Below are 14403 nucleotides of genomic sequence, written 5' to 3' on the forward strand. Positions count from 1 at the left end.
CATGAGAACAATGCAGAATGGGGTTGAGAGCTGGCTGGTGCCTGTGACCGGCAGGGCCAAGGCGGGGGACCAGCCGGTGGCCGCGGAGGCTGCGCCCCAGGCAGACCGCGGCCTGGGCTGGCCCGGGGACATGAACGCTGCCATGGCAGGGTGACAAGGGTGACCGGGAGCGGTCGGGGATGGCCCAGGAATGGCCGGGGATGGCCGGAGGATGCGGCGCAGGCACGAGGCGGCCGCGGGACGGACGAGGAGCCGGGCGGCCGGCAGCGCTCAGCCCCGCCAGCGGGGGGCGCCCTGGCGGCGGGACTGCGCCGCCGCGCGGAGCCCGGCCCGGCCAATGGGGAAGCGGCGGGGGCGGGACAAGCCGCCGTCTCCGCCAATGGGCGGCGGGTGCGCGTCACACGCGGAAGCGGCCGCTGTGCGCCGGCGGTGTCGGGCGGGTGCGCGGGGCCGGCCGGGAGCGGCCGGGCCGGGGCTGCGGGGGGCGAGCGAGCGGCCGGGCCAGGCGGGCCGGGCCGGGCCCCGCCATGGCGGCCGAGGGGAAGGTGACGGGGCAGAGCCAGGAGCAGTTCCTGCTGCTGGCCAAGGCGGCCCGCGGCGCCGCGCTCGCCAGCCTGATCCACCAGGTGCTGGAGGCCCCGGGCATCTACGTGTTCGGGGAGCTGCTGGACATGCCCGCCGTCCGCGAGGTGAGAGCCGCCCGGCCCCGCGGCCCCGCCGGGCCCTGGCCGCGGCCCGGCGGCGCCGCCTGACCCTGTGTCCCCGCAGCTGGCCGACAGCGAGTTCTCCCCCGTGTTCCGCCTCCTCACCATCTTCGCCTACGGCACCTACGCGGACTACCTGGGTGAGCCGGGCGGGGGCCCCGAGCCCCCGGCCCTTGGTGGGGATCCCGCGGGGCGGGAAACGCGCCGGAGACCCGGGGCGGAGGAGGCCTTCCTCCCTCGGTAGCACCCCCGTGCAGCCGGGGCTGAGCCCCCGGCCCGACACACGCCCGGTTGTGCTTTGGGCCCCAGAGTAGCGGGGTGCCTGGCGAGATTAACGCTGCCATTTGCCACCTGCCAAAGAGCGTCCTGACAGAGACGTTTCTGAGGGGCCGGGGAGAGACCTGGATATCCATTGGGATGTGCAGATCCGTATAAATAACCATGGCACAGCTAGAAAGGCTTAGCTGACCGTGGCAGGAAGAAAGCTGCTCAGAAAAGGTCTTTTGAGCCGAGAATTGATGGGGATGGCTTGGCAAGACGAAGGAAGCACCACTTGGGGGATTGGTGTGCAGACGTCTTAAGAGACGGGTGTGGTACAGATGCTTCTGTGTAGAACTGGGAAACGAGGCATAAATTTTAATATCCCATTCTTTCCCCTGACAACAGCTGAAGCAGCAAACCTCCCTCCCTTGACAGAGGCCCAGAAGAACAAACTGAGGCACCTGTCAGTCGTCACTCTGGCTGCCAAGATCAAGGTAGTGGCCCTGTTTTTCCTGAGTCCTCCTCCCACTGGGATTTTCTGGTGCTAGTTACCATCATGTTTCCACAGTGCATCCCCTACTCAGTGCTGCTTGAGCAGTTGCAGCTGAAGAATGTCCGGCAGCTGGAGGACCTGGTGATTGAGGCTGTGTACGCAGATGTGCTGCGAGGGAGCTTGGATCAACGGAACCAGCGCCTGGAGGTGGATTACAGCATTGGGAGGGACATCCGGAGGGAGGAGCTTAGCACCATCACCCGCACATTGCAGGAGTGGTGAGGAGGAAGCCCCCAGTACTAACACCCAGAAAAGATTACAGGAGTGGCCGGTGGCTTCCCTGGATCCTTTGTGTGTTGCTAAGGGTGGGTGGTGTTGGGAGGTGACCTACTCCCCTTTCCCATACTCCAGTGGAAAGTAGTTTTCCAAAAATAGTTCCCCTGTTTGTGTCTAGAGGGGTGATGGGGATGCAGCAGCCTTTGCACAGCGCTGGCTGCTGGCAGGAGGCTTCCTGAGTGTTTATCCTGTAGTTCTTAACCCAGCATGGCTTTGTTACCTGTCCCCCTCCCAGATAATAACATAATTTCCTGCGCTATTACATCAGACTCCTGCCCCTGTATCTTCCCTGCCTGGCATAGCTGTCACTTTCTAGTGATTTTGGAGTTGAAATCTGCTATCTTTCACATTTGTCTCTGTGCTGTGCCAATTCCCTGGCCTGTTCAGTTGTGTGTCTCCTCTCCAGGTGCCAGGGCTGCGAGGTTGTGCTGTCAGGCATTGAGGAGCAGGTCAGCCGGGCCAACCAGCACAAAGAGCAGCAGCTGGCCCTGAAGCAGCAGATCGAGAGTGAGGTGAGTGGGTGCAGCAGGGAGCAGCCAAAGGCCCTCGCCTTAAAACAGCTAGAGCCCTAGAGCCACTATGCTGTGCCTGTTACAGTCTTTGCTGAAGTGAGGCATTGCCTTTTGCCTAGGCCAGACCCCCCAGGGACTTGTACCCGAAGAAGAGTCCTAAATCAGCTTAATACTCCTCTGCAGTGCAGGGTCCTGGACAGATGCTGGCTCTTTAGCTTGATGTGAGCTTGCAGCTCTTGGCTCCAGGGCTTCCTTTAGAAGCAAATTCTAAAAAAAACTCAAAGTGCAACTAAAAAAACCCATAGCCAAAAAATCTCCAGCTTTGGGAAACCCATTAGCTCTGCTGCTATTGCAGGTGGCAAACCTGAAGAAGACCATTAAAGTGACAACAGCAGCCGCTGCAGCAGCCACGTCCCAGGACCCAGAGCAGCACCTCACGGAGCTCAGGGAGCCGGCCCCTGGCACCAACCAGCGCCAGGCGAGCAAGAAAACTTCCAAAGCCAAAGGGTGAGCAGTGCAGGCAGACAGAGCGTGTGTGTGTGGAACATCAGTGCACTTTTCTCTGTGCACTTAGCAAGGAAGTGAGATATGAACCACTTTGAACTTTTATTTTTCTTTTTTTTCCCTGTGCCTGCAGGCTCCGGGGCAGCACGAAGATTTGGTCTAAGTCAAACTAGTTGGATCTCCCTTCACAACTGGGAGGGTGAGAGGAAGAGATTTGGGGGATGGAGGGGTAGCAGGGGTCCCAAGTGTGATGCTTCTGAGCTCTTCTCCAAGATCCGTCTTGCCAACTAACTCTCCTGCACGTTTGTTCTCTTTTCTTTCTCCTTTACCAACCTTCCAGGCAGCGTCTCCCTCCTTTTCATCGCAGCATTTCACACTCTGAGCTTCAGGTTGTACGCGTTGCTGTTTCCCCAACCACTCAAGCCCCTGTTGCCACGGCCAGGTTTTTCTCTCTTTCTCTCTCCCTGTCTTTTGACAGGTCATTTTCAGGAGCCATAAAGGTGTGACAGTCACCTTGGCACCCCCCGGGCATCACAAAAGCTTGGAAAGAGGGTGCTGGTGTGCAGCAGTTGTTCTGGCTCTATGAGACCCCTGGGATACTTTGCTCCAGGACACCGTCTTTGATTGTTTAATCTTTGTTTTGCTAGGTGGGAGGGTAGTTTTTGAAGGGATTCTTTTAAAAAGTATATAAATATATTATAAATATATATAAAACAATAAAAATATAGATCTATGGACATATCTATACAAACCTGCGCTCCTGTGGGTGGCATCTCTTCGCCTTGTACACCAATTCTGGAGGTTCCACAATAAGCTGTGACATTAAGACCCTTTGTCCCATTTTGGGGTGGAATATCTTCTCAAAGGTTCCCTTCTCAAAGGTAGTGCCGCAGTATCTCTATTGGGATGAGAGTCCATAAAACAGAAATTAATCATAAATCTTACTTAAAGTGTTTCTTGTGTGGTTGATTTTTCCTCTAGACTCTTCAAAAGGTGATTTTCAGGTAGTCTCAGAGGAAGGTGCAGAGACTGAAGAAAAAGTCCTTATTTGTGTCAATACTGTGTGTCTTGTGATCCTGGACAGAATGGAAAGTGATGTGGGGACTTGCCTGACAGGTGGAGGTAACAGAGTCAGTGCCCACATGTGTGAGTTCTCACAGCATAGTTGCTGCACAAGCTGTTCTCGGGTGGTGGTGATGTCTGGTTGGAAAAAAAAAAATCCAAATCAGTGAAAGTGACTCCTGTGAGATGCCCAGGAAAAAAAAAAACTAACTCGGATTCTTCAAAGGATGCCTCCTCAAGGCTGGCTTGGAGCCGAGTCAGACGGGTGTCAGTGTCACACTGCCTCTCCATGACATGTAGCTGATGTAAATGTAAATTGACACCATGACTCCCACCCCCGCTTGGTTCTGTACCTTGTGCCAAGACTAAAATTTGATTCCCTGAACCTGTGTTTCTGTGTGTGAGCAAACCACGGAAAAAAATAATCCAGTGAAGGAAAGCTGGGAGCTTTGTCTCTATGGGGTCTTGTTGGGTTCACTGGCTGGGGTGGATTTTCTCCTGGGTCAGCTCCCTGTGCAGACAGATGAGAGTTGGAGCCGAGGCAATGTAGGTGTGAGCAAGTCTTGTGAAGGGGAGGGGGGTGAGTCTGTGCCTGTTTCAGTGGTAACAAGGTGGTATCTCAGATCTCAAGCCCCACAAAATGCAGGTTCAATGCAGTATCCCTGCTTTACTAATTCCAGGCTGCTGTAATACAGCACTGACTGTCAGTGGGAAAGCCCTGTCACCCGAACCCATGACCTCCTAAAACTTCCCAGCAGCTTTGTTTGTTCCTCTGTGTGTGGTCACAGGGCTGGGTGTACCAGCTGGCTCTGCTGGGGACAGGGATATGCCAGCTCTCCTGGGGTGATGGCTCTCGCTGGCTGGCGTGTCCCAAGAGCTCAGGCAGCCCCACACCTTCCCCCCTTCCGTTGCACGAGGCATCAAGCACCATGGCTGTAGTTGCCTGGCCCAGAAGTGCCAAGGGGGAGAGTTTTGGTGTGAAGTTGTCCAGATGGGAGACACAAATCTAGCTGCTGGAGCACATGAGGGGATAGCTGGGCCTGGGTTGTGTATGCCCACCTAGAGAGGCCTAACTAATTTGGGAGTCTCCCTGATGAATCCTGTTCTCCATAAATTGTTGGGAGGGATTGTGACAAAGCTTCCAGCTTTTGTTTAAATCACCTGAGCCTTCTTCCTTCTGCATCACATCACCTTCATCTGTCTTTGTCAGGGAGCAGAGGCACTGCGCTCGCTGCATTTGTGATTACAGGAACAATAATGCCCATATGTATCAGATCTTCAACTCCCTGGGAAGGGCTGGTCTGGAGCTGAGGTGCCAACAGGGGAGGAGATACCTGTCAAGCCCCTGCCAGATGTCTGGCACCTCACACCCTTTGAAAGATTTGCTGCTTGCAAAGCCATTGGGGTGTGATGAGAAAGACTGGGGAGAATGGGCTTGGGATGAAGCTGAGCAGCTCGACACAGCACGTGTCCTAACAGCCACTGGCTGATGTCCAGCGGGAGCTGGGCTGGAGCAGTGTCACCTCCAGGGAGAGCTGAAGTTACCAGTACCGCAGGAGGATATTTGTGTCGCACCAGAACCTGCTGCTTAGGAGGAGCAGCTGTAACAGCTCCTTGCCCCGAGTGTCTCACCTCCTCTCTGGTCTGTTGGGCTTTGCTATCTTTAACCAAACTGTGGCTATTAGACACAAAGGGTCTGTTTCCTGAATGCCCTGAATCCACAGTTTAAATCCAGGCTGCAGATCCCAGGAGTGGAGTTGGAAGCCAGCACTGAGTGTTGGAGGCCGGCTGTGTGTGATAGCGCTCATGTGATGCCCTGTGCAGCAAAGGCTGGGGAGAGCAGTGCCCGAGCTCTGTGCCACGCGCTGCCATCAGCCTTGGGAGCACCAATTCCCCACGTGGGTGACAGCAGCCAGCGTGTGGACCAGCATGGGACTGGTGGGGCTTGCCATTCCAGCCCCAGGCTGTGCTGAAGCCCCACACTTGGATCCTCACAGCTCAGTCCCAGCTGGCACAAGTGCTGCTGTGTCCTTGTGCCATAACTTTGTTACATGACAGCAGTGTCATGTAACATGTCCCAGGGTCAGCTCATCCCTCTGGCAGCAGCATTTGCCATAGATTGGCTTTGCTTCCCCTTCCCGTTTGCCTGTGTCCCCCTCTCAAGGCTGGCTGTGTTATGGATTTTAGGAGAGTTTGGGATTAAACACAGCTCTGAAAGTCTTCCATTTTGTTTACTTTTCAAAGGGAGCACCTTTTAAGACCTCCATTAAGAAAAGGAAAGCTGGAGGTAGCACATAAAATTACTTCAGACCTTTGGTAGGACTGAAAAATAAATGAGAGGGTTGCAGTGCAGAATGAAAGTATTGCTGCAAATTGCCTTGCTGGATGGCAAACAGAGGGCAGGAGCATAGGTTTGCCTTTGCCCTTCACCTGAAAACCACGGTTTTTATTTTTCTGCTCGCTTCAGCCGTGACTCTGAATTTCAGTTGGAGAAGATGTGAAGATTAATTAATTAGTTAACATTTATAAATCACTTTGAAGATGGCAAGAGTGAGTAATAAGTACTGAGCACTATAAGTTTTCATTTTAAAATGTCTTTATGTTTTAACCCATTTTTTTCCAAAGAAAAGACCTGAGTAGAGAACAGAAATACCTGGACACGTTAAGCCCTGCAAAGGAATCTGGTTTAGGGGGCTGTAGAAGAGGGCACAGAGAAATGTCCATCCCAAAATGAAGAGCAGGAGATCTGCCATTCCCAGCACAGAAAGTCTAACAGTTCTTGCACAGTGATTCATTGCAAACCCCTCTTTGGGTGCCTGCATGGTTTTTTCACATGGGTTCAGAAAAGGGAGGATGTAGGAGAGGACCTGAACTGCTTTGTCACTCATGTCCAACTTTTGCCAGCCACCTCCAGCTGCCCCATGGCAAGAGATAATGAGGGATTGGGGTTAATGCTGGTAATTATTGCACTCTTGGGACACAATTTCTGGGCAGCTTACTGCTCCCCTTCTTAAAGGTTGTGAAGTTGCTAGGCAGCTGCTGGCAGCAGCTTGGCTTCTGCAGCAGTGCTAATCCGTACCTGGAGGGTGGGGAGAAGTGTCACAGCTGGGTAGATACCCTGCAGGCCTTCTCTAAGGTACTGCACTGCTCTGTGCCAAGGTACCTCTGGAGTCAGAGATGGTCTGTGTGCTCAGGAGTCAATATTTTATTTACTGGGGTTGCTGAGGCTGCCCTTGCCTCTGCTGTCCAAAGGAGACCTTTGGCAGGGTGGTTTGTTTCCTGAAGAATGATGGGCTGGTGTGTACCCAAGTGCTGTTACCCATTGCCAAGCCTCCTTTGCACCACTGACACTGGCTGGGGGGCACATCTCTGGACAGCAGGTTTCCTCAGGCCCGTCTGGGGCAGCAGGGAGGATGGCATGCAGCAGGATGGATGCCCAGCAGCAGGACATGTGCCCACCCACCTGCCTCCTCCTGTGAGCTCCTGGTGCCAGCTGAGGAGTGGTGCTGCAGGGGCCGTGGCCATGCCAGTCAGATTGCATCTGCTGGTCTGCAGGGTGATGATGCATCTGTGTGGTCCCCAGAGCTCCATGCAGGGATGCCTTGCCTCTCCTCCACCAGGGGGGTGGCTAAGGGCTCCTCTGAAGGCCCTTTGTCCCAGGTGGGTGCCTGCAGCCTGGGCTGTTGGCAGAGCTGGCACAGATGATGTGTGTCCCCCTCTGCTGCCCGTGGGGCTGCAAAGACCCCCCTAGCAGCAGCCACTGAGGGCTGTGCCTGCTGCTTTCCACAGCTGAGCCATCCTTCCTGGGATTAGGCCCTGCCTCTGCAAGATTCTGATGCAGAGCAAGGTAGAGTAGTCAGAAGAATCTCACAGTTCATGTCAGCTGCTGCAAATGTGTCTCTCAGATCTCTGACATCCTTCTTGTCTCCTTTGTATGCCCTGGAATAGCTGCTCATTTTCCTTCTGTGACCCCTTTCCCTTTTTGCCATCCTCTCCATGGGAGTCTGTCTGTGTTCCCACCTGCAGAGCTCTTCTTTCCTCATCCCTTTTCCTAGTACTAGTCACTGCTTAGCTGAAATACTCATATAAAAACCACCTGTTTTCTCTACTGGTTCCACAGGCAGCCCATCTTTTGGGTGCTTTTCTCTCATCTTCTGCAGTTTTCCAGGAGCATCCCTCTTGATCCAGTGTGGAACTAGGCTGGACTATTGTCTGCCTCCTCTGCTGGTGGCAGGCTCTTCTCCTGCCAAGGAAAGGAGTTCATTTGCAAAAATTCTTTGTGCAGTGTGCAATTATATTCCTGTTGTGATGAATTCAATAGGCAGCAAAATGTCAGCTGGATTCGAGAGCTGTGACCCTTTTACAGTAGCAAGAATGTTCAGAATTTCTGTAGCACTTGTGCACATGTTAAAAACTGCCCTGCAGCCTCCTGTTCTGAGGACAAGTAAAGACCCAGCCCCCTCAGATCAGGAGAAAATGTTTCTGGGGAGGCTTTGCCTGTATCTGCCTGTGAAGCATTTAGCACTGGTTTCAGGATGTGGGAAGATGGATGATCTCTTTGGTGGGAGCAAATGCAAGGAGGCTCCTGGTGACCGAGTGTGATCTCTCACCACTATGGTCTCACAATCCCTTGCAAAAGCTTCTCAGGTGCCCACCCCAAACTGGTAAATTTTATACTCCCCACTAGTGCCCTTGGCAGGCTGCCCTAGAACCCAACTGTGTAGTGGTTGAAGTTTTTTAATTTCCAGCTTAAGTGAATTCGCAGCTAGTTGATATTCTCTTGTGCCTGTGCCAGCCTGGCTCTAGCTGAAGCTGTTCTTCCTCCCTGGTGTTTATTTCCCTTGAGTACAGACTTCACTTTGCTTAACTAACCAAATCAGCCCCCTCGTGCACCGTGAGCTCTCCTTACTCTCTTACTTGCTCTTCAAATAGAGTGCAAAAGTGCTCTCTTACCTGCACTTCAAATTAGGCTTTCTTGGTTAGAAATGAGCACAGTTCTCTTCCACAGGTGAAGTCTGATCAGCATCTCTCACAGGCACAGTAACATACACCTATAGCTACCAGAAATGCCTCCCAGATTCATGTCTTCTCCTCTAGTGATCCAGAGTATTTCTTCTTTTCTGATGGTCATAATCAGAAAAGCTCCAGTTTATAGCCAAAATCTTGATTTTAGGCCCCATGCTCCTTTTCCCTTTCACTTTGTGCTACAAACTTTAGCCCTTTTGCTGTTATTGACACCTTCAAGGTCCTCCTGTGGGATACCCTCATCCAAACTGGCAATGTTGCTGGGGTTTATTTACTTACTCAAGCATTTATTCTTTTGCAATCTTTGTTCTCCTTTTCTGTCATTAGAAAGCGATGGAAATGGTGAGGCTAGTGTCTAAACTCCCAGCTTACTTCTGGACATTACATCACCAGCAGTTGGAGATAGGTAGTGTCTGTTCTATTTCCCTTCCTTTTATTACCTTTTCCCCCCACGCTAAGTTTGTATTAAGTGCCCTCAGGATTTAAAAAGCCATCCAGATGTGAGGAGATGGTGGAAGTAATAATAACCAAAGTGAAGTTTCCCCATGGAAACAGTTTTTGAAGTGTTGTCTTTAAAAAGGAAAATTCCCAGGAGGGAAAAAAATCCCAGTTACATTTAAGACAGGGCTGAAATATAAAATCAAGTCCATTTTTTAAAGTGTTATGGAAAGTAAAAAAATACTGCAAATCAAACAAGTCAGTTTTAAGTTATAAACTGGATTTGAGGTCTATTTTAAATCCTTTTGTTCTCCAGCACTGGAGCCTGTAGAATTTTACATTCCAGCCCCATGGCAGTGCCTGTTTGTTTCCTGAGCAAACCACTGTGCCCAGAGAGAGCTCTGTTTCCTGCAGGTCTTTGTGGTCCCACCTGCTTTGAAGCCCTTGTCAAGTCAAAAGGTCTCTTTTTGCCCTTCCCACCTTTCCCTTCTGTCTAGCCCTGTGCCAGTCTGTTTCCCTCTCCTACTCACAGATTTTTGAAGCCCAAAGGGACTGGTATAATCCCATTGCTTGGCTTCTCAAGTGGCCAAGAACTCCCTCACCTCATTCCTGTGCCCACTCCCCAAATTCTTTTTGGGCCACCCCATGGGGTTTGGAGTAGGGGGAGCTGGGAAACAGAGGTGTGCTCTACTGCTCCGACAAGGTCTGCATCCATTCCCAGTTCCATGGTGAGGTCGCTGCAGGTTTTCTGCTGGGCTGAAGAGCCCTCTGCTGTCAGAAGCCTCGTTCCCGTTTAGGTAACGCCAGCCTGTGCTCCAGTGGAGTGAACTCAGACACAGGAGTTCAGTTCACATTTACCTGTAGTGCTGTAGTGCTTCAAGTCATCCTTGTTTCACCCTTCTTGAGTCTTCCTTGGTTTCCTTTTTAGTGTCAGATTTCCCACAACTGGTTCACTACTCTGATATACCAAATTGATCAGAGGGATGGAGCACCTCTCCTACAAAGAAAAGCTGAGAAAATTAAAGAGAATTTGGATTGTACAGTCTGGAGAAGAGAAAGTTTTGGAGTGATGTAATGGCAGCCCTCCAGTACTTGAAGGGAGCCTACAAGAAAGATGGAGAAAGACTATTTACAGAGCATGTAGTGACAGGATAAGGGGGATGGCTTCAAACTGAAAGAGAGCATGTTTGTGCTGGATATTAGGATGAAATCCTTTACTGTGAGAGTGATGAGGCACTGGCACAGGCTGCACAGAGAAGCTGTGGATGCCCCATCCCTGGCAGTGTCCAAGGCCAGGTTGGATGGAGTTCTGAGCCACCTGGTCTAGAGGAAGGTGTCCCTGCCCATGGCAGAGGAGTTGGAACTGGATGATCTTTAAGGTCCCCTCCAACCCAAACCATTCTGTGATTCTTCAAAGGGGAGAATTTTTACCTCTGTTCTTGGTAAACACAGGCTAATGCATCCCAGTGTAACCCATCTGCACAGAGGAAGAATTATGCAAGTACCATTCATTTCCTTGGTTGTCTTCCAATCCTAATTCCTTTTGGAGTTCTCCATCTTGAAAGAGTACAGACTATGTTTACATCCCTGGGTGGATGTCTTTTCTGCATTCAGTGCAGCCAAAAATACCTACTGTTTATAAATAAACACACCAATAGTTACTGACTGTTCTGTACATCTCATCTTTTCCCAACATTTATTACTTTCATTGTTCTTTGGATCCTCTGAAAGCTTCATCAGCACTGGTTTAATGCCTTCTTTCAGATCATTAATCAAGTTACTAATGAGCATTAGTTTCAGAACAACATCCTACTGGAAATAATTTCATATTCTACACTCTCTTTTCCCCCTCATTACTTGAAATCTATCACTGAACTAAAATTTATAATATTGGCCTTTTTGTTGTTTCAATAATTACTAACTTGTTTTAGTTCAGAACACAGTCTTGTGTGGCCAGATAAAACACTTCGTGCTGTTGCAACCTCTGACTCTGGGTTGCTGTAGTGCCTTTGTTAACCTAACCCATAATTTAATCAGAAATTATCACAGTTGTTGGACAGGAACAATTTTGAGAAGTGAGATCACATATTATAAACACTGAGACATAAATGCTTCTTTTTAAATTCAATGCATTTTGCGTCTCTCATCTTGATTTAATGTCAGTTTGCCTGGTTTAAAGGTGTGGATTTCATCTAATTTTTTATTTACAAGTATTGACACAAGGTTAACTTTCCCAGACGTTTTTCTCCCCAGTATTCTACAACTCCCCCAGTATTTTACAATATCTCAAAAAGTACAGTGAAAGAGGCACAGACTTTCAGGGCTACCCACAAAAAACATGTAAGGACAAAGTTCCCTCTAGCCCTAATGGGTTTTATTTTCAAGATATATTTTCAGTTATGGAAAACTGAATATACAACAAACAAAACCACCTAAGTTTCTGGTTCATTTGTGTGTAGCCAGTGCATTCTCATCCAAGGTTATACTTATCCATCCTCCTACTAGTGTTTCCAGCCTATCTTCACCTCATTCTACTCCCCTCCCCTTCCCTCTGTCTCTTTAAAGCATGTCAGGCCCCTCTGTCTCACTTCAGGTGTCCTACTTGCTCCTTAAGAAGATGCAGTAGTACCACTGAACTGCCCTGATTTGGTGCTTCAGTTCGTTCAATTTGAAGATGACAGCTATGGGAGAAGGAGCAAGAAGGGATTTTGTCTCTCTTGGATGGATAAGGATGGCTTGGAACCACATCTGAAAGAAATACTGTTTGATTTTCATGTTTAGAACACCCAGCCTTCTCTTTCTCCATCTTGCTGGCACAGCTGTCAGAGACATTTCAGAAATGGAAGAGTCTCATCCCAGCTTTTCCTGTGCCCTGAATACAGGAGGTGGATTGCTTTGAAGGGCAAAACATTTCACTCAAAACTATAACTCATAGGAAAAAAGTAACTCCAGGTAGGTGTGTTCCCTTCTTTGGAGAAAACCCTCCTGCTTTCTGAAGCCAGAAGTGCATGTACCATCAGCCTGGGACAGGCAAAGCGCTCACCCTCTCAATATACTTCCCCTACTTCTGGTTTGGGATCTCTAAAATTCTTCCCTGGGCTCCTGCCTTAACACAAAGTTCTCCTCTCACTGAAGCCCTTTCCATATTCCTAGACCACCAGTGCCCTGCTGGCCCTGGAGGAGGCTGAGACCTTGGGAATGACTGTGCAGCAGGTAGCAAGGCTCAGCAACCAGGTAAATCACCCTCCCACTGCCGAGTGGAAGAGCACGCAAGGGTCCTAACTAAACCTGTAATCAGGACAGCACCCAACAGGGAGCAAAGGCTGAATCCAGATAAAGGGATTTGGGATTAGATCAAGATTAGGAAATCCATGCCCAAAGAGGAATGGATCCTCACGATCAAAGGTCAATGTTAATCCCCACCACCACCACGGCCACCTTCCTGTTTGTTGTAGAGAGGTAGAAGAATTATAAAAGAAAGCACTCATAAAGTCAGGCCTGCTCTGGTAAATTAATAGCTAGCCTGTCATTTCTTCTAAGTGCAGCTAAGTAATTTGCAAGTTCCCATGTGAAAACAATCTTGGTATGAGAGCTCGTTAACACAACAACTTATTCTTGAGTGAAAAACAACTAGCACCTGCATAAACAATAAGATCTGTCTCATGAGAATCAGTAGAAAAAATATGTAAATTAACCATAAAGTTTGATAGACATGCAAAATACCATGTTCTGACCAATGAACTAAGATCTGACACACTACCTTCTGATAATCCTATAAAATACAACCTATACAATAAATCAATATAAAATATGACCTATATGATAAAGATTTGGCTTTTCTGCATGAAGAAATGGAGTCCTCTCTCCTTATTAATGCAACATCTGTTCTCCATCTCAAACATCACCTCAAAACCTGGCCGGGACCTGGCAGCTGGTTACTGCCACCATCTCCATGCTGTGAGCACCTTTCTGAGCTCAGCTGGTTCTTCACTGGATCACAGCACCAGGTGCCACATCTTGCACTGGCTCAAGACTGCCAGAGATGAGGGCTGCTGTTGTTGCAGTCCCTTTTTTCACAGTCTGGCAACCCCAAGCTGACTTTCATGAAACTTCTCCCAAGCCCTGCTTTTTTCTCTGTAGCTCCTCCTTCAGCCTTTCTCTCTTCAGGGCTTGCCTATGACACCTCCAGAAAGTCATTCCACTGCCAGGGACAGCAGGCTGCTGTCTTTGAAGTCCCTTCCAAACCAAACTATTCTATGACTCCTACTGGGATTTGCCATGGGACAAAATGGCATGGGGAAGTGGGCTCCAGCCACGGCTCTGTTCTGCACTTCCTTAAAGGGTGAAACACTGCAAACTCTGTCCTGAGCTTCCAGAGGAGGGATGCTTCATCCTTTTCTCAGGGCAGGACAGTCAGTCCCCAGTGTGTCTCGTTAGTGCCCACATCTACAACAGAGGGACGCACCGCAAGATCCCAGCATACCACTTCCAAATGTAAGTCATGAATTGATTTCCTGCCTTCTGTTCCAAATAAACTGATGAAAAGGTTTGTGTAAGAGTATGTGCCAGAGCACAAAACTGGCCAAGAACCCAGGAGATCTTCCCTGGTCCTCTATTCCTAATGCCTCTCAATTTTCACCTAATACTGAAGAAGTTAAGGAAAGGTCATTCATACCGTCAGCCACGGTTGCAGTGATATAATAAGAAAATAATGGAAATATTCCCTGTCTGAGCAGGAATCCCAGAGGCCCGATTCAGGGCTGCACAGCTGACCAGGCAGCAAGAAAGACCAACCAATTTCCCTCAAGTGCACAACAAAACTACAGCAATTAGAGGGCATTTTTTGCAAATGGTGAGTTCTTGGGTCTTCTTTCACAATTTCCATGTTGAGCATCATCTCACTCTGTGAGTACATGGGAAGGCTGTTAGGCTATTTTCTATAAGAAAACAAAGCCTGAGAATTTCACACCAAGTTTCTCCTCAGCAATTTTCCAAGGATGTAAAAGAGGTTACTGAATTCCACAGCAGGCACAATTAGGTCAGCTGAAGGTAAAGACTGATGCACCAA

At 49.7% G+C, this 14403-nt stretch overlaps 1 protein-coding gene across 1 annotated transcript; it reads left to right on the forward strand.

Annotated features, from left to right (window-relative positions):
• Nucleotides 1-405: 405 nt before the first annotated feature.
• COPS7A (COP9 signalosome subunit 7A) lies at nucleotides 406-4257 on the forward strand. The gene is made up of 8 exons (XM_030235024.2): nucleotides 406-689; nucleotides 769-844; nucleotides 1371-1459; nucleotides 1534-1736; nucleotides 2201-2306; nucleotides 2662-2813; nucleotides 2944-3009; nucleotides 3151-4257. The coding sequence occupies exons 1-7, from the start codon at nucleotides 528-530 to the stop codon at nucleotides 2981-2983; spliced, it is 828 nt and encodes a 275-aa protein (XP_030090884.1). The 5' UTR covers nucleotides 406-527; the 3' UTR covers nucleotides 2984-3009; nucleotides 3151-4257.
• The last annotated feature ends 10146 nt before the right edge of the window (nucleotides 4258-14403 follow it).

The sequence above is a fragment of the Serinus canaria genome, chromosome 1 (assembly GCF_022539315.1).
Source record: "Serinus canaria isolate serCan28SL12 chromosome 1, serCan2020, whole genome shotgun sequence".
NCBI classification, from domain to species: domain Eukaryota; kingdom Metazoa; phylum Chordata; class Aves; order Passeriformes; family Fringillidae; genus Serinus; species Serinus canaria.

What these genes read in the sequence shown, in the direction of transcription:
- COPS7A (XM_030235024.2), top strand. Translation starts at nt 528, where the DNA reads ATGGCGGCCGAGGGGAAGGTGACGGGGCAGAGCCAGGAGCAGTTCCTG. An exon ending in CACCTACGCGGACTACCTGG is followed by an intron (nt 845 to 1,370) that starts GTGAGCCGGGCG and finishes CCCTGACAACAG; the next exon opens with CTGAAGCAGCAAACCTCCCT. An exon ending in ACCCGCACATTGCAGGAGTG is followed by an intron (nt 1,737 to 2,200) that starts GTGAGGAGGAAG and finishes TCTCCTCTCCAG; the next exon opens with GTGCCAGGGCTGCGAGGTTG.